General features: G+C 28.3%; 2 protein-coding genes across 2 annotated transcripts; one reads left to right on the top strand and one right to left on the bottom strand.

Annotated features, from left to right (window-relative positions):
- Positions 1-891: 891 nt before the first annotated feature.
- Positions 892-2,966, top strand: LOC116768580 (uncharacterized). Its single transcript, XM_032659325.2, has 2 exons — positions 892-1,310; positions 2,160-2,966. The coding sequence occupies exons 1-2, from the start codon at positions 911-913 to the stop codon at positions 2,708-2,710; spliced, it is 951 nt and encodes a 316-aa protein (XP_032515216.2). The 5' UTR covers positions 892-910; the 3' UTR covers positions 2,711-2,966.
- Positions 2,967-7,021: 4,055 nt separating this feature from the next.
- LOC116768735 (acyl-CoA Delta-9 desaturase-like) lies at positions 7,022-22,476 on the bottom strand. Its single transcript, XM_061526417.1, has 8 exons — positions 22,386-22,476; positions 11,476-11,592; positions 10,333-10,445; positions 9,571-9,733; positions 8,973-9,146; positions 8,567-8,752; positions 8,005-8,165; positions 7,022-7,823 (listed from the first exon to the last, which is right to left on the bottom strand). Exons 2-8 carry the CDS (start codon positions 11,568-11,570, stop codon positions 7,612-7,614), a joined length of 1,104 nt encoding a protein of 367 aa, XP_061382401.1. The 5' UTR covers positions 11,571-11,592; positions 22,386-22,476; the 3' UTR covers positions 7,022-7,611.
- Positions 22,477-23,629: the final 1,153 nt, after the last annotated feature.

Raw genomic sequence — 23,629 nt, 5'->3', positions numbered from 1 at the left:
GTTAGACTTCTTTTAAATTGGAATAATCTATAAACAAGATTGACATCAAACTGATTTTTCTCAAAAATATTTTTAGTAAATGTAAATACAAATATATGTAAAAAATATATTTGCCCTTTTGTAATATTTTATTCAACTAAATGTTTTTAAAGCGTGTGAAATATTAATATAATAATAAAACAATATGTTTGAAATCGTCGCTCAGTACTGCTCGCTTATAACACTTGTTCACGTTCCATGTAACAGACAAAGCCATAATCACATATAATCAAATAAATGTGCTTTAAATGTGTGAGAATTCCTCGACCTCACTTCATTATATTTCCCACTTTTAATTGTCACACGTAGAAATGATTAGGAAAAATTATGTTTGTCGTGCGTGTATAATTAAGTATGTATCAAGAATCGTATCACGTAAGTTTGGTGAAACCTGGGTTGATGACACGCTCGTTGCTTGTCCGTGACCGAGCCGGACAGCGGTCTATGCTAATGTTGTGCATTCGGCTTTTGAACCGTTTTTTGAAAAAGTATGCAGACTTTCACCAAAAAACATATCGCCCATACATACACTAGTGTCGGAGCAATTGTATCTAGCCACTAAGCTCGCAATTATCAAAACTAATTTAAATAACTGAGTGCAAGAATGAAGTTGTTCAACAAATTAATTTTATATATTTTTTTATGGTTGCATTCATCTCAATATACGATATTAACATACACTGTTACCTACCACAAATCATCTTTGTATAGCTTTTAGCAATCAATTTACAAGCCGTTGTAAGCTGTTATGAAATTTAATAATAAGTTATTTCTAAGTGTAATCAATCGTAGAAAGGGAAATGAACTTTCCATTCTGTAAACGCTATCAGTGCAACTCTAGCGTCGACCGCTGTTTAGTCTGCCAGCAGCGATGCGCGCATGCGCCGACATTCTTATTTTCGCGTCATGTTTTATTTACGCGAGACCGGATTCACATCGCGAAAACGTAACAGATTTAAACAATACATCCAAAAATCTCGATAGCCTTGTTACATGTGTTAAAAATATTGGTCTGTCAAAATGTGTGAACGCGTACGGAGTATGGAAAGCGGAAAGCGCTTTAAAAGCAGACATACAAGGACCAGGACGCTTCAGAGAGACATTCCCTTGGCAGCGCTTTAACATTTCGGATGAGGAACTATCGGAGAAGTTATTTAATGGAACTAATGGCCTTTTACAACAACGGTCCCTTGAGATGACTTTGAACAATAACTACGTTTTGAAATTGGGGACGACGAGTGATGGAGTGATGAAAATTGACTTAGTAAAAAGTAAATAAATACAATTTTTATAACTTAAATTATGTTTAGTAATACAAAATATGTATGTTGAGGATATTTTTTTAATGTAACAAAATAGGATAGTCAAATTATTTTAAATAATTAACCATCTACTTATAAACACATTTGGATTCGTTCTTAGCAACATAACAACAGTTACAGTTAGCTCTCATTAGTAAAACAGTATATAAAATTAACACATTTTGAAGAACCACTCACATTTGGTTCAAATTAAAATATTAAAAAAAACAGCTAAAATGCTATTATTGTCGAAAAAAACTTAAATCAACTTCGTTAATTAAAATATATATCTATAGCATATCTTAAGTGATAGCTGTGGCAATAGACAGTTTTATAGTGTTAGAAATATGCTTAAAATCTACAAGTTCAACGTCGTCTCATATTAATTTTCTCTTTACTATCGTTAGGCGAAAGGTTGTATCTATAGTTTGTTTCATTTTGAAAGTATACCTTTTCTGCAACAACTATGCTTATAATAAATAGAAAAAATCTATTTTTTTTTCCTCGGTAAGATATTTAATAGTTTTGTAATATGTACCTAGTAATATATGTTGTTGACTACGCACTAGTTATTGACTATAAGATAGTTAAAATAACATCACAAATGATACAGAACAATATACTAAAATTATTAAACATAGCCTATTATAAGCATCGTTTGAATTTCTGATCGTTCTGTCTTACGATAATTTATTAAATATAATAAAATATTCTTTAGTGCTTCTTAGACTCTATTCGTCAATACATTTTTAATTTAATTTTATAAATTGCGATAACATTATTCAGTATTTGGAAGTATAGCTATTATTTTAATTTCAGCTGACGGGGCGACCACCAGTAGAACCTCGATGAAAAAGCTCACCAAACGTTTTTACGCTATAATGCCGCTTTTGATATTGCCAGGATTACTGATGTCCGCCATCTTGCCTTTCTTCTTGCCAACACTAAAAATGATGACCCTTGCCACGGGCATACTGAACAATATGGCTTTAACCGGCGCTGTGTTCACTCTCCTCAGAAATAATGCATTCAATGATAGGTATCAGAAGAGAGTGATTTATTTAAATAATGGTTACTTGAATGATAAGTATCCACAAATCAGCAGTTCGATATCCAATGTTGTTGTCGACACAGGCTTCGCTAACAGTTTAAACGAATACGCCGCAGATGTTACAAAAGATTTCCGTCTAGTCGGAAGCAAACCAGTCGGTGTAGACTATCAAGTGACCCCACAGTGGCTGGATACTATTAATGAAGGAGACGGTAAGATACGTAATGTAAAAATTTTAGGTCATGATAGCAATTTTTTTAATCCCTTGCGTAAAGAAGATAATTTAAATAATAACGAAGTTTTTGATAGAAATGAATAAAATGTGAGACTGATACTGTTCTTAGCATATAACGCATATTATTTATACGTCACAAGTATAATAATTTATTACAACACAAAAATATATTATATTGTTATATAAAGAAATTAATGAAGAATTGAATTATTATTATTTCCTTGTTTTCACATTCGCATTGCTATTATTTCCAGTTTGTAGCATAATAGTTTCACTTCCTACTGAACTGAGGAACCAGCAGAGCTTGGTATTTTATTGCTTTGGAAGAATATATTAAAAATAGCGCCAAATTATATATACAAAAAATGATAATATCAAAATGAATATTTTATTTTAATATTAAGCTCCTTCCCTTTTAAAATTCCTCTAGCTTTTGAAAGAACTAAGTATTGTAGGAGTTTATGATCCATTGTTGTCTTTTCTCTATATAAGATGTTATGAATGGATCCTACCTTCTTAAAAATAAAATCATTCAGTTTTTTTCGTTTTAACAAATTCTAATATTCGCATCTAATGCTTTTTAACCGATTTTTTTTTCTTATTACACTTTTTTTAACATTGAATCGTAAAATCAATACGCACATAATGGTTATCAATAAATCTCTATAGTTTTGAACTGAATTTTAAATATGGAGTAAATAAGTACTCACTATGACTGCAATATAGAGTAATATTCTTGATAATACAAACCTCTAACCAGGTTTCAATAAGAAAGCTCATTTAAACCCAACGTGTATTTCCTGTGCAACAGGTTTCGATAGAAATGGGTTATCTGTACGGGTAAAAATATCCATATTTAGCCCAGAATCGTCCGACGCACAATAACGTTTTAGATTGACATATAATATTGAAATATTTTTAAATAATCCTCAATGTCTAATGCCGTAAAAAATTCCGATAATATTTATTTTTACTAAAGTTTTGAAATATCTTATATATATTTTATGTCGTTGACAATTTTTTTTAGATTATAATAATATTTATGCTGTTATTATAAGGCTTAAATTACATATGATTGATACGAGAACACCACAGAATAACATACAATCGATTATTGTATTGTAAATTGATATTGTTAAATATTTATTATTTATTGTTTTTAATTTATAGTTTGTAATAGTGAAGTTTTTGTTACTTATTAACAGTGATATATACGTAAATAATATTTTATTAAAGGAAACTCTAGTTGTGTAACCTTCACATGAGAACAACGCTACGATAGAATTAGAATTAAAAATCTTATAATAAATATGTAAAAAATCCATTAATACTTCTGTCTTGGAAAAAAAATTAAAAGGACTTGCACATAAGTTATGTATTGTTTAATTAACTTAGCAAAAAAATTATATTTTATACTTAATATATTTATAAAAATCTATCTTAATGTTTCCCGCGTAATTGCTCTATTATATGGGAAGGAAAAAGTATATAATATGAGATATAACAAAACGTATATAAAATTACTTATTTTCTCAGTATTAAATACCCCCGGGTCTTAAATCATGAAGTTCCTACTTTCTGAGGGATTGTCCTTTAGAAGTAGTAGTAAATGGCTCGTTATAAAGGGTTTGAAGAGAGTGCTCTCAAGTTGACTCCACTTTTTCAAAATGTTTCTTTGGAATACACGACCCGCTTACAGGTTTTAGGTATTAAGTAATCTTCAAAACCAAACTTTTTCGAAATTCATTTCCTTACAAAAATATAACAGTACTTCATGCCGGGAGAATTTCTTTATCTCTACAAACACATACTGTTGCCACATTTGGACAAGTAGTCCAGAATGTCACGTAACAGCTTTGGACTTCGTGGAGAGATATACGAAAAGGCTTGTTGATCATCACGTTTTGGTAATAAGTGCTTGTAAAAATGACACTTTGGTTTTATTGGACCCAATTTTTAATATCGCACGAGTCTCGATCTGGGAAAATCTCGATCTTTTCGATATAATTTTCGTCGCATCCGGACAAAATGATACGCTTTCTAGTTCCTCATACGAACAGTAATGAATCGGAACAATTTACCGGTTTCTATGTTTCAATCGGGTATCTTAAAAAAAGAGAGAATAGCCTATTATTGGCATAGTACGTTTAGTACCATTGGCTTAATTTCCATCTACTTATCTTCGATTGGACTGTTACAAATATTCAGTTTATAATAAGAAAAGTAATACCATGTGCCAAGACTGATGAAGTTAAAATTGGAAACTATATCATTAGTCGCAGGTACACGAGGAACTTTATCGGGAGATGGATGTGTTTGCTTTATTTCAAAAGGATTGGCTTATACATATACAACTTACAACACATTTAAAATATTGTGTCATAATTGGATTTTACCAAATTACAAACATCTTATATATAAGTATATTCGTTTTTTAATAATCATGGTACCAGTTGTTTACCGGTCACAAAACATTCTTGAATATTGAAAAAGGTATTAAAATTAAATCTTTTTATAATTTTGAGAGCTAAAATCGTGTCTAGCTACGTCTAATATCTAAAAAATACTTCTTACAAAATAAACAAAGTTATACTTATCTTCTATTGTTTTATATACATTTTATTTATAATAATATTTAGGTTCTCAATATCTCTCAACTTAAATTATGTATTTCAAATATTTGTTGTAGTTGTTGTTCAAATTGACCTTGACCTGCCTACACATTAAAATTAATTAAAGATAGCGTCTATAACAAAAAAATAAAAATAGAAAGAAAACCATATTAGTTTTATACAATGTCTTTAGTTCATCTTTATACAGTTTATTTTGTGGAATTTTTATCAATCAACGTAATAGATCTAACTTCAATCATTGACACGATAACTTATTTTTGTAATGAGATCTAAGACTATCGCGAGTTTTATTCATTTAAATGAAACTAATATATTTCGGATATACTACGCGGATTTTATTATTTTAAAACTACATAATCCCGACGTTTCGGTTACTTTTCAGCAACCGTGATCACGCGTAGTATATCCGAAATATGTTATTCTCATTTAAACTTATTTTTGAGTGATTGCTTTATTATTTGGGCAGGAACACAATATAAATTTCTAGCAATTTAAACAGAATTGATCGTACAAAAATAATTTTTTAGCCAACAGAAATATTAACAAGAATAATTTCAGGTAAAAGACAATTTTGAAGATTCTTTCTGCACCAGCACAATATGAACCTAAAATTTTATTTGCAATATTTATCATCCAAGCGAATTCAATAGACGAAAGCTATACATTTATTTACTGTGAGTATCATAAAATATTTGCTCAATATAATCAATGCATCAATAAAAATGGACTTTGTTTGACTTGAGTCAACAAAACTTTAGTTAAATTAAATAAGTCAGAGTAAAATCAAAGGAAAATAAAAAAAGTCCTTAAAAATGTAGAAAAAAAGAATTTTTTTTTGCAATAAGAACTTAAATAGCTTTTCAAATATCTTATTTTTTTATAATATTTCTGTTTTTAATATAAATAGTAAACCTATAAAAATGCTGACATTTTATAATTCTTGTAAAAGAGAAGTCCTCTTTAAGTCCTCTTGTAAGGTAAAGTAAAGACAATAAAACTTTTATAACAGTTCTCACGTTTCATCACAAAGAAGACACGTTATTATAATAAAAATTTAAACCGATCAATGGTGAGAACATCGCTTAAATATTTATGTGCTTTGGAGAGCAAAATACAGAATCTACTAAGGATAATTCATTAAGAAGAACTGAAATTTTCCTATATTATTAATGAATTGTAATCATTACAATTCTTAAACAAGCTATTTCCTGCGGCCTCTTCCAAGTTGAATTAGGAACAGGTTAATATTATTAACATTCTCTTATCCCTTTTTCAGATAAAAGTGTTATTTTGATCATATCTTTATAAATAAGAAATAGACATCTCCCGATTCAGAAAGCTTAAAATCGTCCCCAACTTTAATAAATCTACTCCTGACAGTATTTAAAAACTATTTTTGTTGTTGAAAGTCTCACCAAAATCCTTCCGTCACGAAAACAAAACCAAAATCATTTACGAAAGTGACTAAAACCTTTCTCAAATAAATGATAACCAAAATACATTTTGTTCAAACCTGAGGCCAACATAAAAACCTAAGATAAAATGCAAAATTTTCACAACACAACGTAACAAATAAAATTCTCGATATACATTCTGTTAACTAATTTAATAAAATTGAGTTTAAACAATTTTTTTTAAATTAATCATTGTCACTCATTACATATTATGAAAATTAAGTTTTGTAAATAGTATCTAGCGTTCTTTAATTCTGTCGCCTCAGCCAAAAGGCATAAATTAAATATTTTAAAAAATAAAACACCACTCACTGACTTCAATTTATTAACACAGATTTTTATTTGTGTCTAAATATTTATAGTTTAATAACACCAAAAAAAAAATTAACCTTATTTATAAAATACATGACTTCTTTAAAATAAATTATTTTCTTTAAGAAACCCTTCTAACCTTATCTATTATCACATATAATTATATTTACAATAATTTAATACAAGTCTCTAGTTCCCTGGAGTTAGAAAGAAATATTAGCAGATATGTTTATTGTTATTGATACTTACAATTATTCAATGAAATTCCACTTTTACATTGAAGTTTATATGAACAATATTTCCAATGTATATTTGATCCCTATAAAGGCTTTTTTAGTTATCTGATCGGAATAGTCAGTAAAGCTACCTCTAAAGCCAATCACTAAAAATAATCTCCTAAATTATCGAAGTCTTTGACCACAAAAACAATAGCTACTATAAGTAGTCCGAGTAAAGTACAGACGTATAAAAATATAGAAGTATACAAATATAGAAGTGACTTTGGTTAGTTCATAAACAAAGAAAGTATTAAGATGCCAAAGAAAAAAATATCAGATTCAAAGAAATATCATTTAAATTTAAACTGTTAATTTAGTTTATGGGCAATTTCTGCTAGCTTTTTCTCTTCTTCAGTCATGTCTTCGTCACCCCAACCCCACACTGGATTCTCAGGGTGGTGATGGTCATGTTGGTTTAACGACTCTTTCTTACTGCTCAGGGGATGCGATCCATCTCCTGTCCTTGAAACTCGCTTGCGTATCATCTCAATAGACACAGTCTTAAGATCATACGCTAAACCTGAAACAAAATGAAGTTATTAAATAAAAACTAGATAAGCCAAGCCAAAGATTATAGTATTAAGCTAATTTATTACACAAAAACCTTCATTATACTGTTATTGATTACTATTTCGTTATAATAAATATAGCCTGATCCGATTTCTACTCTGCTATTTTCTATTGATTTCTGCTTAACTCACCATACTTAGCGGCAAAGTCTATGAGAGCTGTGGACAAGTTTGTACTATAGTTTCCAAGCTCAGCAGCCTTGTAATCCCAAGGGAAGACATGATGATAGTTGTGCCAACCCTCACCAAAAGCACAAATTGCAACAGCTTTGTTATCGGTGGCACCTATATATCTGTAAAATAAATAATAGTCTTTTAAAAATTTAGAAAATTCGTAATACCGTTAATATTAGTTATATTACATAAATTCATACATATGAATGTGTTTTTGATAATTCTGTAATATTTTTGGCACACCTAAATTTAGACAACGAAATTAATTATACGTATTATGTCGTTGTACGGTCGTAACTTTCACTCGGTCACACTTCGATTTCGGGATATAAACTCAAGGTTAAATAAATTAATTCCGAAGATTGCTAAATCGTGTTAAGAGAAATGTTAATAAATAATAATAATCTATGCCTATATTGAATATATTAATAGTGATGAGGCAAAGTAAACAAAAATATTTTATAACCCTTTCCTTTTGAGGCAACTTTTTCTTTGGGTGTGTAAAGTATCAAACACTCACTGGTCGTATGGTCGATTTCCCCAAATATGGGCTGCGGAGTTGACGAGCCAGGTAAAATGCAGAGATATAGTATAGCGTAGCATGGAAGCCACGTACCACGACACCCAAGGATTTTCGTTCCACAAAACTACTGGTAACCACGCGGGCACAACGAAGCAGAGTAAAGGCATTAGCACTAAATATGTCCTGTCAACAAATAGTATCAATGAAAACCTTATATTAATATTAAGAAATGTAGAGTTATTGTTGATTTAAAAACACTTTCCCTTCATCTATATTTTCATCATGGTGTCAGTGTGTGTGTGTGTGTGTGTGTGTGTGTGTGTGTTTACCCATCTTATTTAATGAGTTGAGATGTACATATTTTCTTTAACTGTACTTACTTACTTACTTTAACTGTACTTACTTTTTCTGAAACATTACAATGGGGTCTTTTTCTAAGTCTGACATATCAACAGATGCTCCTTTCTCGAAGACTGCTTTATGTTTTCGTACCATGAGCCAGCCCATATGGGAAAAGAAGAAACCTCTTTTAGCGTTATGAGGATCGGCATCGGTTTCAGTGAATTTATGATGAACTCTGTAACAGAAATATTTTAGGCTTGTATTTTTTTTTTTATTAAAATTTAAAGAAAATGTAAGACGTGCCTTAATTTCAGTGCTTATAATTAATTTCTTTTGTAACAAATATAAATTGCTATTTAATTGAACTACAATCGAGGACGAAATACCGTTTTAAATGAAGCCTCTGGCAACAAAAATGTATATTGTTGCCTTTGGACAGGCCGGTTATAATATTTGGAAAGTAGTGATACAATGAAAAGGAAATGATTTTTATAATCTTAGTGAAAGATTTGCTTCTTGAAGTTATACAACATATTCCGTACCTAAGTTTTGAGAACTAGGAAAAAGCAATCATAACACGACGTTCTGACGGACAAGAAATTAAATCAGTACCCAAATAAATATTCTTACAATTTTAAGATTTTATAAATATTTGCTACCTATGATCTCGAACCCATTCGTATATATGATTCTGGAAAGCCATGGTCTGCATGACAGCAAGGAAGATTCTGAGAGGCCATCGAGCTTTGTACGCCCGATGAGCCCAAAGACGATGTGCGCCTGCTGTCACACCCATGGCTGACATCGCCGAGATAGTCACAGCTAGAAATTTAAACAAACACAAAAAAAGTTTAAAAATTATAAAAAAAAAATAATTTGACAGTGTGTATATCAAAATGAAATGAGTAAACATCACAATTGAAACAACATCTTTATATGTGACTTGTAATTCAATTTCAATACAAAAATTCAGCGAATTCAGCAAAATTGTCCCTGGGACATAAGTGGACATCTCGTCTGACCATGATCACGGTTGCCGCAAAGTAACCGACGCGTCGAGAGTATGTAGTTTTTAAAACTAATAAAATACGCGTAGTAATCCGAAAATATTAGTTTCATTTAGATGAATACTCGCGAAAATCTTAGATCCCATAAAGTAAGTTAATTTTTTTTAAGCAAGACTTATACCTTGTAAGTTCATGACAACAGTCTTTAGCCTTGCCAAAAATGTATTTATATTTCAATCTTGGTATTATACATTAAAAATTAATTTTCTGCAGTGAGTCTTACAAACGCAAAACTATGCAAGTTGCTATTAAATTTCTGTACATACGAAATCAGTTTATCCATTTCTTTTCTAAGTTTTTTTGCTTTAAACGAAAGGAATATCCAAAGCTCATTTTTAAATAAAATATACTTACCAAATATTAATGTGAGAATTTTTGTTTTGCCGATTAATATCAGGTATATTCCATACAAAGTTGCCATATGCAGATAGACGAAGGCCAAAACATTCCGCCATACAATTTGCCACCTGGAAAAATATAATTATTCTTTGCTATAGTACTGACTTTGGACGTTAGAATTTTTGATATGTTATAGAAATTTATTTTTCATATTCATTTACGACGTGAAATATTACCGATTTCTAGTTATCTTTTAGTCTACGTCTTTTCCCGTACTTGATTTAATAATCTATGTCAGTACTATAATGTGCAAAAATGTACGAATGAAGCACCAAAAACGCCTCAAATTGAGTATTACGAGACAAATGTGTACTGCTCTGGTCAACGATAGGTTTTTTGTCCTTTTATATTTTTTCCGTGCTACAGATATAAAACTATATATATGTCGGCGCAACGACATTTATAAACCATTATAAAGGGTAGTTGTTTCATATGTATTTCACTTTAGAGGGTAGATGTGACATAAACAATGTCAAGGCGTTAGTAATTACTTTAACAAAATTCTTTGTTTTATAGATCGTTGTATGATTTGTATTGAAGGATAATAAATGTCAATTCGTATCGTAATTTGTAATATTTAAAGATAAGTTATTTTGTAAGTTTTAGTAAAACACAAACTTAAACAGTAACCATTTTGTAATCAATGTTATTCAATTATGATTTCTTTAAATTTTAAATGGCAATATAAAGTTTAGTTGATTTAATAATTTATTACGAAAACTTATGTAATGATTATTGATTATTTGAAAATTAATAGTAAATGTAATAACTCCACGAAAACCATTTATATTCGGAGACGTTGGTGGCGAGGACTAGTAGTGTGAGAGCTATCCAGGAGAAATTACTAAGTGTTAGTTAAAGTTGAAAATAAAGTCGTGCAAGTAAGTGGAAGTGCTTTATTGGTGAAAATGAATCACCTGACAGGTGGAAATAGTGTTAGTGACGATAGCATCGCTGACGTCACAGTTCTTAATAATCAACTTGGACATGGTTCTCCGACATATATATATGTATATTTTCTTTAAACATTATTGAAATATACTAAAATAAGTTTTGTTAAATATTATATTCTATTTCAATATTATTATCTCTACATACTCATAATCTCTTCTTTGTCTCGGTGGGTCCAATTGAGATAATTCTCCTATGTTTTTTTGATGCGTTGGATCGTGTAGAAAAGCGGATGCAGTCATGATTAACGCCTGATGTTTATTTCTGCAAAAAAAAACATTCTATGTTGCCATATTAAATTTGTTATAAAGAATACATAAATTATTTTTAATATCATGTCACCACCAAAAATATACGTCCTGGATTTTATCATGATTAAAATTAACAATGCAGGTGAGAAATCGATTTGCACGATTCAATTAAAAGCCTACAGATAGTTTGAAAGTCTTCAGTAAAAACAATATAATAAAATGACCTACTTTTAATAAAGAGTATGTAATGCTTACAAAAAGACAACGGATATGAAAAAAAAAAAGTTTAATGGAATGCTAGCCTGAATAAAGACTATTAAAATACCATCAGCCGTAAAATAAATGACCTTAGAATGCTGTAAATGTAACTTTCTGTGATAACTTGTCCCGGTTATAATAAAGTAACAGTAACTCTTTACTTTCAATGCAGAACTATGGCACTCATTGAATCTACACCGGCGATAGGAAACTGATCTTTATTGTAATAGTGTTAAAGATTAATGGTTTATCCAAACACCGTTAAGTAGAAAGTTTAATTTCGTTTATATTTTTTTGTTGTTTTTTTTCTTTCGACCTATTTTGTAAATTACTGATCGACAGCGTAAGTATCGAGTAATTAATATTGCTCGCAAATCTAATAGTATGTCATTATTTTAATGAAATCTACTTAATTTAAATTTAATTTTAATTTCACCTGAAAGTTTTAATTAATCTTGATAATTTTTTATCCTCTTCTGTATACTTTTATTAAGAAAATAAATTGTAAAACGATTTGCATTCTTTATGTCGTTTCGATTAAGTAAATAGGTAATAGGTATACATATGCTTATATATTCCTAACTAAATACTATTATTATTATGCTTTTATGCATTTTTTTTATTAGTTATAAGGAATTAAAAGATCAGCTAATTTGATTTATAATTGTAAGCTGACAAACCGATACGAAATCATGTTTTTTTTTATCATGAAACTAATTTTATCTACTTGCATAAAACACCGATCTAAAAAATTTTACTCATGAACAACAATGTATTGTCCAACACAACATCATAATTATACATTATTGTGTTCGGTTTTTGCGGTTTAAGTTAAAATTTAGACAACAAAGAGATGTCTGTGAATAAAATTTCCCAACCAACATTTATAATATTACAGATAAAATAAATTTAATAATGAAAAAGTAATTTAATTATTTGTTTAATTACAAAACATTTATATTAACAGATGGATTTGACACAAGTTTTTGCTTACATTAGTTCATTTAGAACCATTTAAAGGTTTAAAAAAGGGCTTTCGAATCATGTTTTACTTCAACAGGTTTGGAAAGTATTAAAATAATTTTGGGCACAATTACAGTTTCACGATAGGAATTTAAAACGAAATGTTAACTATAAAATATTTGCTTTATTTCTCCATACTTATAAAAGTACACGGAATTTATGTAATGATATAGTATTCGAACAGTCAACATTTTGTGAGGTTCAAGTAAATTAAATAATATATACAATAATACATAATAAAGTTTTAAAAAACCATGACATGCTTATGTGTCTTAAAACATAATTTAATTAAATCATAAATATAATTTAAATACAAAAAATATATTACCCTAATTTTATTTAAACCGAAATTACTTTGATAAGCATGTTTGTATAATAATAAAACTTGAGATTCTTTGAAACATTTTTTTATTTCTAAGGCGGGAAAGGAGCATACGGACTACTTGATGGAAGGTAGTCACGGCGCCCATGGACCTTTGCAACATAAGGGATATTGCGGATGCGTTGCCGACCTTGATTATGGAAGAGGGAGAGGAAAGGGTAAGAAAAGGTAAAGGGCAACCAGCTCCCTCACTTATCGGATTAAACGCAGCCATTAGCGGCTACTTCATGCCGATCTTCTGTGAGAGGGTGATACTGCCCCGGTCGAGCCATCAGCCAGCCCATGTTCGAGCTATAGTAACTTGACCATAGCTATGTTCTATCACTAAATATACATAAGGATAAATACATTTGAAATAAAAATAGTTTATGTAGTCGTTTATTAATAATTCTTATATTTGATTGTTAATTCTTTCTCTAGGTTTACTTTTCAAAAGCATATTTTATAGACCATCATTATAAGTTCACGGACAACATTATGAAGATAAATCCGCTTATGCGCTCATACCAAGAACAAATGTTCTTTATGTTCTGATTTGAATAAAATTTGAAATAATATGAAAAACAAATGCAAAAAGAATTTGCTATTATGAGAGTTACAGAGAACTTTTAAAAAATATGCCTTAAACTTTTCATTGTAAAATATTATGTTGAACTATATTCACCTAAAGGTAGCTGAGGATTTTTTATTTTCTTTATTTTAAACTTCTAAGTTTATCTCTTATTTACATTGCTCAATCACAAACCTGTTTTTTAATTCCATCTGTTACAAAAAATTGAATTAAATACGTATAGCAATAGTAACCGGATCTGTTTTTGTTTATTTTACTGAACAAGATGATATTTTCATGAATTTAATTTAAAAAAGAGTATATTATTGCCGTCCTTATTGTCGTTATAAAAAATATATTTGAATTTTAAAAACATAAAAAAAAATAATACGTTTTATAATATTATAATTAAAATATTTTAAATAAAACTATACATAGTATTCTCATTTTATGTCGTTGGTGGTCATCTTATTTAGTTATACTGTATGCCATTTCTGAGATCTGAGCATACAGAGAACATATGAAAGCCTTTTGAAGATAAGATCTTTCGAGAATGAACATGCAATACTTTCACTGCAGCCGCTATGACATTGGGTAAATTATATTTAACTAGATCGTGCTCGCTGCATCGTTTGGATTTCGATTTTTGTGTCAATAAGTAGCCCATGCCCTTCTCTTAAAAGTTACTTTCTAATTTAAATATAATTATAGTTCAACATTTTTTGCTCTTAAAAAACAATTTAACTCTTTGTTAATATCAATCATCAATCATACTATTAAATTTAACATTGTTTTTCATAAATAATAAAAGTATAATATCATCGAAGAAAAATTTAAATCTGACTATTGTGCTATAAAAACATTTTAAGATACCATCTCAAAAAAAATAAATTATATAATAGACATATAACTACAAAGCACCCGTAATCAATTAAATTGATGTCAATGGTATTCAACTTTAGACAGTGCATTGTTAAAAAATTCTCATAACCTTCCGTTAAAAAGTATGTACGTTTGAATATAATACAAACTTTTACTTCAACGGAACCAAGCGTTCATAACGAAACCTGTTCTTCATTTGACCTCGAGAGAGGCACCTCAGTTCTCTTTAAACAGACACCACTTTCTCCGATGGATATACATACTTCCGACGAGATGACAATGCGAATAATGCACCGTAACTATTTACTTTTAATACAAATTAACTGTTATTTCGTTAAACGCGGATGGTATTGCTGAATTTACAATCAGTTCTGTACTTTTTCAATGAATGAACTTTAAACAATTCATTTCAGTTCTGTAACAAAGGAATTCATTGCAAAACCCCTAAAAGCAACATCACATTTGAATAACCGCTCTTTCTGTTTTATTTAAAAACTAAATATGTAGTAATCTACGTATATATATGATTAGCTTCATATTAATTAATCTACACATTATGCATGTATTTTTATATGAATATAGAAGGAAAAATTGTATTATATTAATTTAATACAACGCTAATACTATGAAGAGAAATCATAAAGATCGATTACACTACGACTAAATTGAGATTATTTATAGAATTTATTGATACCATACAAATCACAGACGAGAATCTGAGAAATTAATCACTTGTCATACTTAACTTTCATCTATTTATTTTATCATGTACAAGCGAAAACGTAAAAACAAAGCCATATAGTTATGTAGTTTGGAATGATGGTTAGAATTACCTTTGATATCTTTTTGTAGCATAGAAAAATTGGTGTCACATCAATGGAAAATAAACAAGTGGTGTGGCCTTAATAAATAATGATGAGTCCGGAAAGTTCGGCCATGGTTGCTGTTCATTATAATCAAATAATTGAGACCGCTGAGAAAGTAGATTCGATTATATATTTGTTGTATGAGCGTTATTTTTATTCAATGTACTATTTGAAATCATTAAAACAATGATTTTACAAGTATCTACGTTTTACATTTGAAATTTATTATTGGCAATGTAGATAGCATATATAATGAAAGAAAGAAAAATATATAATTTCAATTCTATTGAAAGCGTTTATGATGATTGATAATTTTACTGATGCAATTGCTTTTTATTTTGTAAACTGTCATGTGACGAGACGTAACCTCTTAGCACTCAATGGATTCATCGTTCGGGTGCCGGGTCCATCGCTTTGCAGGGAGAGGAGCTTCAACTGTGCCTGGGACTTGCGACCCAAGTGTAGGTTTGAAAGGCCCCTATATAACGCGCGTTAAACGCTCACCTCCACCGTCCAAGTTCCTCTCCCTACCTAACCTAATTTGAAAAGAACCTACTAGGGTTACCTTCGAGGTACGTTTAAGAATGAATTGATATTAGTTCTGGACAGGCCCAAGTCTTTTAGTAGTAGTATTCATTTCACAGCAAAATACGTATCTTCAAGAGGGTTTCTGGCAGAGATATCTTTAAAGAGGTAAGTTATCATATTTTTTTGTACATAAATAAATAAATTTAGAGTTATTAATTATACCCTCTCATGTTAAATATTTTTCATATATGCCGACCACTAATTATGAAAGAATTTTTTCTTAAAATTTTATTCTGTGAGATTTTTTTCTCGTACAGAATAAAATCATTTAAGTGTATTAAATTTGTTTTTTCAACAATGTTTTGTTTGAACAATTCCTTTTTATATTATTTCGGCTCCAAACGTAGAAGGTAAAACAATAAACCATTAAAAGATTTTTGTATTTCATACTGTCTATCAATTTTCTTTCTTCTTCAGATAAACAAATATTAGTCTCCGAACCAATGAACCAAAAATAAAAGACAAACTTAAAAAATAATTATTATATTTTATGTGTCTCGCAGATCTTAAATGAAGTGTTTTGTTACATGAACTTCAGGATCTTTCTTAGTCTATATAAAATACAAATATATGATAAATAGCCACAAGACTTTTGAGACTGGCATACCTACTATATTTAAAATAATAAAGATTATTACTATTAAAGATTAAAAAAACTGTATAGAGCATCTTCGTACACTTATATTTGTTTCTTTTGTTAATTTTCATACATTTTCTAGTAGAAATTGCAGCCTAAACAAAAAAAAAAAAGGAAAAATACTTTAAAAAAATGAATAACAACTCGTATTGTTGTATTCGTGATTCTTTGGATGCAAATGTTATCGTCCGATTGTAGTAAATTAAGATTTCCAACAATCATTTATTTTACTACTTACAATACCATATCGCAGCTACAACGACTTTAAACATAGGCAAAATGTTTTCTTTAATATACTCAATCACTGATTTGAAACATAAAAGACCATGTCGAAATCATTTAACTTCAAATTTATTGTCAATAAAAACTTTAATGACTCAATCGTGGTTTTGTATGAATAAACAATGTTTCAGAGAATCTACTACTCACAATTAAATAAAAAAAATATATATCTAAACAAATATACTCTGTTTTATTTTGACATAAACGTCAATGTCACTATTATAATTTCTGGTTCAAACGGTTTAAAACTTTTAGAATACCTTTTCTTTAAGAAAATATTATTAATCTTTAAGTGGCTATTTCTTGCAACACCTTCTTCTAAGTTAATTCAAAGCAACCTTCCTACAGACGTTGTTTTAGTCACGTACCAACTTTTGCTATACAAAAGTTGCTATTCTATTGATTAAGATGACGGTATCATATTAATATTCTATTTTCAAGTATTTTGATCGTTTTTAAAGTTATTTATCATTACGTCTAAAAACGGATACTTTGGAGCAAATTAAAATTTCGACGAGAATACGGAGGAACGTGATGAATATAAGATTTTTTTTTAAGAAAAAATATAGTATTATTGTAAGGATGTTGTAACCAAAATAAATAATATCATGAGAATATCTGCAAATCAATATATTGAATTAGTTGATACAAAAAAGGAATGTTCAAGTTCTGTATTAACGAATATGAAACTTGAAAATAAGTACATAAAAACTATATTTTAAATATATTTATTATAAATATATGTAAATTTGAAATTACGAAATTACAAATATGATAATTTATCATAAAAGTGATGTTTGACGATTATCGTTCAGCCTGCCATTCGACTTTGTTTCTGAACGTTTTACGACCTGTCCTAGAAAATGTTTGTCATAAAATGTACCTATTCTACAGCAAAGAGGTCGCTGATATGTACCTTTGTCAACGGCATGGCTTTAAACTTTCTCATTGTTACCTGTCTGTTAGAAGTCAAATAATAAAAAATATGTATTTGTATATGCCAATATGAATAATTGGCCGCTTAAAGTAATATTAAATTGACAGTTAATGAAATTAAATGTTATTATAATGATAACAAAATAAAAATAAATCTCTAAAGCAGTGCTAATATGTATAGTTACATACTGCAAGCATTGTGTTAATCACTCTTTGTTAAATATAGTTCAATAACGTTGCATTAATCATGCGATCTTCGTTTTGCAAAAAAAAAAAAATTTTTGTTGTTTAAAATAAAATTTATATAATACTTTCAAAACATCGAAATTCGAAAAGACATACTAAAACCTCAAGTATGACCCTGTAACGATTGCAGTTTTATAACGCTTTGTACTTTTAACACAAGCTAACACCTACAGGCGGATAAAGACGACCTGATATTTAATAAATTTCAAGAAACACTCGATATCGTGATAAAATTTTACAAAAAAAATTCACATTAATGTGAAAGTAACGAGTAATTACAATAAACGACATAATCTAAGTGAAATTTAGGGCGCATATAAAACGATAAATCACGATATTTGGAACGTAATAAAAATAAATATACTTACAGAGGCTTATCATTGATTCCCTTATCGTAAAATATGAACTTTAACTTAAAATTTACGGAGCGTGACCAGAAGGCGTAGAATTCACCGATATTATTACATATTACAGAGTAAATAAAATTATTCTTATAAATATTTATTGTGTAAATAAAACATAGTCACATATCACTCAGTTGTTTATGTGAGGATCACGTATAATAATTGATATTAATTAAGGAAATATAACATTATTAAATAATAGATTTTTAAGACTAAATTAATGATACCATACTACCATTAGCTATAATATTAATATTTTCCAAAGTTATTTAAAAAGTGCATACTTTTTATAAATATAAGAAATACGTACCAGGATATTTAAAAATGACAAAATACACTAATTTTTTTTATGCTTCTCTTATGTTGATTACAAAACATTTATTGAATTACAAAAATATCTTTAGTTTCAAAACATCAATATATTATATATTTTCTTATATAATAAAGTGCTCGTCAACTTCGAAACTATGAATGGTAACTGTGAATTGTGAACTTTGTTACAGGAATAATATTAAGATTGATAAAAAATAAATAAATTTTATGTGTCATATAATATTTTTTTGTTTAAAAACATAAAATGTAGGAATCTACAAATAAATCCAGAGAGAGAGAGAGAGAGAGAGAGTGTGTGTAAACAAATCACGCGCTCGTTCACAGTGTTAGTAAAGTATCTAGTCATCGTGCTCAAATTTACTCAGTTTAATGTTTAGAAGTTTGTTTTCACTTAAACATATATGCTTAAGACATTACTGATATTTATAAAAACAATTTTAATTTTAATTATCCTCAGCAGAAGCAAAATATGTAGGTTCCTTACAGTATTAATATTATGAATATAAATTATATAATGAAAATCGTTAATAAGTTTTGGTAAAGGTATAGAACAATTAGCAACGATGCTTATAGATGAGAAGGCTTTAATAAATTACTAATAAAAAATACTAAACCTTTGTCACTTTATAATACGCTTTATAACATTGTATTGCGTTTCAGGCGAGTCCTATACGTAGTCTTATAAGGGCATCAGATTTGTAATAAAATGACTATTGTTAATAAAATTACATAACTGGTGACAGTGAGCTGTATATTTTTTAAATCAATAAATTTTGTAGGGTCAAAAAATTTTATATTCATAGGATTAGTATGGAATAATAGGAAAATGTATTTTAATAATTCTGTATATTGTCATATATTTATTGAAATTAAAAACGACGTATTTAGGGAAATCGATACAGTCGGAAACATAAATATTTGTTGCTATCTTAAAAAAAATTCAATGTTACAATACATCCTTTCTTCGCTCAGCAATAAAGTTTTTTTTTATATACTTATACTTATATAATCTATATTTTACATTCAAGTTTTTAGAACAACATATTTTATTTTATTATAGCGTGTTTTAGTAATTTAAAAACGCATTTACTAATTTTTCCATTATTAATAGATTCCATGGCAAAAAAAATTTTTTAAATATATATAGGAGACATGATTTCAGACTAATACGAAAGGTACCTATTTATAACTTGTGTAATATGATTAATAATTAAATAGTTTTCATAACTTAAATGCAATAAAATTAAGTCACATTAATATCTCCTGATGAGGAGTGAAGAAATTCTTATGTTTATTTAACAAGACTCAAAGATTATTTGTCGTTCTGTACAAACTTTTCGTGCAGTACCTAGGATTTCTAGAACTTTTGTGGTCAGGCCTTCTTTGATATTATTTAGTTGGATGACCTTCATTTGTTACAGACCTGCAACAGCCTTAGACTTATTTTATGACTAACTTGTTCTAACTCTTTCAATATTACGTTCAAGCTCATCTGTATCCATCAAATTTTAATGGTAAACAATTTCATGACTAATCTGTTATGACCAAGCTAAGTTTGCGTCGACACAAACAATATACGGAGAGTTGACAGTATTGCATTCATAAATATACGGACATTAAAGCATCAACTTAATGAATGATTAACGTGAAACTATTCGTATGTAGTGTGAAGTCGCAAACTTGTGCTAAGCAAACAGTATACTTTTGTCTTACTTAATGTTTATTATGTATTTCATGATTCGCACGAAAAATATGCAAGTTTTATAACCTTGGTAAAGAATTATACATTATCTGTAGGTTACGTACAGATGCCGTAAGTCCTCGATGCAAGCATATATAATGACATTAATTTAAGTTTATTTAAAATTTTATTAATCTGTCAAATATAACTGAATATTATACAAAAGAATATAACGAATCTAGTAATAATTTCAAGAATCCGTAATGTTTTTAATTCTATAAAAAAGAAATTAATCATAAAAAAAAGGATTTATATCAATACAACACTTAAGATGGTGTTTTTTTTTTGGTTTTAGAAATAAATAAAAATGTAATCAGATAACAATGTTATCTTCATTTAAACAGATCTCATTTTTCCGCCTCGTATTCAGAGATAATTTTTGTCACCTATATTTAATGGTATATTTTTCGACTTTTCTATTATTTTAATATTCTTAAAATCATCATCTAATAAAAATAATCAAATCGTTTGCCATTTATTTTATGTATCACGAAATTTTCTGTTTATTTTCTATTAATATTTTTGTATAATTTTTCTTTATTACAACAATAATATACAATAAATTTGAAATAAAAAAACTCTGCGAAACATGACTTAAAATTTTTATTCATTTAATTTAATAAACTAAAACATACATAGTAAAATCCGAGTTCTAAAAATATTTTTCACAAAACAGATTCTATTTTATTTCTATTATATTACAAAAATATGCCTCCTCGATAGACGACAAAAATATATCTCTGTAAATTAGGGAACAGACAACAAAATTATTTCAATCCAACAGCTACGTCATCGATTATAAGCTTTTAAAACACTCAAATGTGTTTTTTATAATCAGCTTTCCCTCGAACATAAAAAATGTTCTCGGTTATGTGATTTCATTGAATTTAACAGTTCCGTTTCTTTTTTTGTCGTCTTTATGACTTTTCGACATGGTTTTAAATTCCGATATTATAAGGATTTTTTTCTTATTAGTTTTCTATAAACAACAATAGCATTCGTCACGTAAACACACAGACTGCAAATATTTGTTCCTATACTAGCATGAATTTATCGTAACGTTTCATTTGATACAAATTCACTTTTCGTATAATTCAGTATAAACACGGGCTGAATCTTTTCCGTTTTGGGATAAATTTTACTGTTCATTAACATAACATAACATAACTTTCGATAAACACTGTTGAATAAAACTTTTTTTTAAGAAACTTTTTGTTCAGTTCAAAAAAAAATTAAAAAAAAACATCATTATTTATAACCAGTGATAGCTCATTATAGTATACTATCTAAATTTATTTAGTTACTATTTTTTTATTTATTGTTATTTACTATAAGTACTATAAATAGTATTTTTTTACAATTATTTTTCAAATGTAAATATCGTCACCATATATTTTAATTTATGTTTTGTACAGAAGTGCTGACATTAGAATCTATCACACTTGCTAATAGTTGGGATCGTCTTTAATTTTTAATTTTTTTTATTTTATTACCTTCTTTGGTAAGAATATTTATTTTAATATATATATATTTTTAATTTTTTATTCATGATTTTAAGAATCATAAAAAAATATTTAATCTACGTTTGAAAATGTTGTTGACGGTCACTATGTACGGATATATTTTTTTATAACTATTATAAATATAATATTATCATTTATATTATAAAATAACTTACCCCGTTTAAAGTATACACTCAAACAAACACCATACCACAGTTCAGTACGTTTCATACGTCTTAAACGAATGATCATTACATCAAGCTTACTCACTAACTCTGCCAGCTCCTCTTACTTATACTTTCAGATGTGCGTCACACTTTCCCCACCTTCATGCATTTCATTTTAATATTAAGGCACGGAAAAATATTTATATAATATTATTGTATTTTAAACTAAATTAATGATTTATAAAAAAATAAATTTTCTTATCAATTTTATTAATTTGTTATTAATAGAATTGATAAGATAAATTACATTCGTATTATAGAATATAGAACCTTCTTATTAAGTTCGTAAAATTCATCAATGATAATTTTATTATGTTTTTCAGAATATTTCAATATATAGGATCTATTCTGTTTAGTCTAGTGTGATAACTGTTTAATAATAGTTACGTGTTTATAATTTTATCCATTGACGTTGGAATTTCTCATAGAGAGGTCTCTAATATTTTCATTCAACCGTGACTCATCTTTTGGAACTTTCATGCCGCTTTAAACGCACCATGATGGACATTTATAGTTCTTTATTTCTAACTGCCATCTTTACTGCCATCTTTATTTTATTAAGTTAAGTTAAAATTTAAAATTTGAACAAAATTAATATCCTTATTAATCATTTTACATGAAAACATTGATAACTATTCAAAAGGTAAATTTTGTTTTTCTTACATCAACGTTGCCACAAAATTGTATGCTTTGGACTTTATATATTTCGTTTGCAATTCTAGAGTTCTCATTGTTTACTTATTATTCAGTCAAATAGACTGAACTAAATAGTTTGTGATTATGATCCTGCCAATTTTCATAAAAAAATTGACTCTTAAAATACGAATGGCTTTATAAATAAAATAAGTATTACATGTAGATTACACATAAAACGAGACCCTGGTGTAATGATATAAATAATTCGATAATAATTTAAATTTTTTCATTAAAAAATGTTTGAAACGTATATCGATTAATACGTTATTAAATAGAAATATGTATGGAGTGTGAAGTACGCGGCTACAAAAATCCTCTTCTTAATATCAGTGAATTATTTTTTCCTTCAGTTGCTAACATTATAAAAAAGTTCTAGCCAACAAATTCTCTAAAATATCAGATAATAATCTCTTACTATAAAATAAAAAGTAAAACTTCATTTTTTTTTCAATTTCAAGAACAGTTTGATAAACTGTATTAGGTATAAAGGTGGTAGA

The sequence above is a fragment of the Danaus plexippus genome, chromosome 4 (assembly GCF_018135715.1).
Source record: "Danaus plexippus chromosome 4, MEX_DaPlex, whole genome shotgun sequence".
Lineage (NCBI taxonomy): Eukaryota > Metazoa > Arthropoda > Insecta > Lepidoptera > Nymphalidae > Danaus > Danaus plexippus.
Note: the sequence above shows the minus strand (reverse complement) of the source record. Positions and strands in the feature narration are given on the sequence as shown.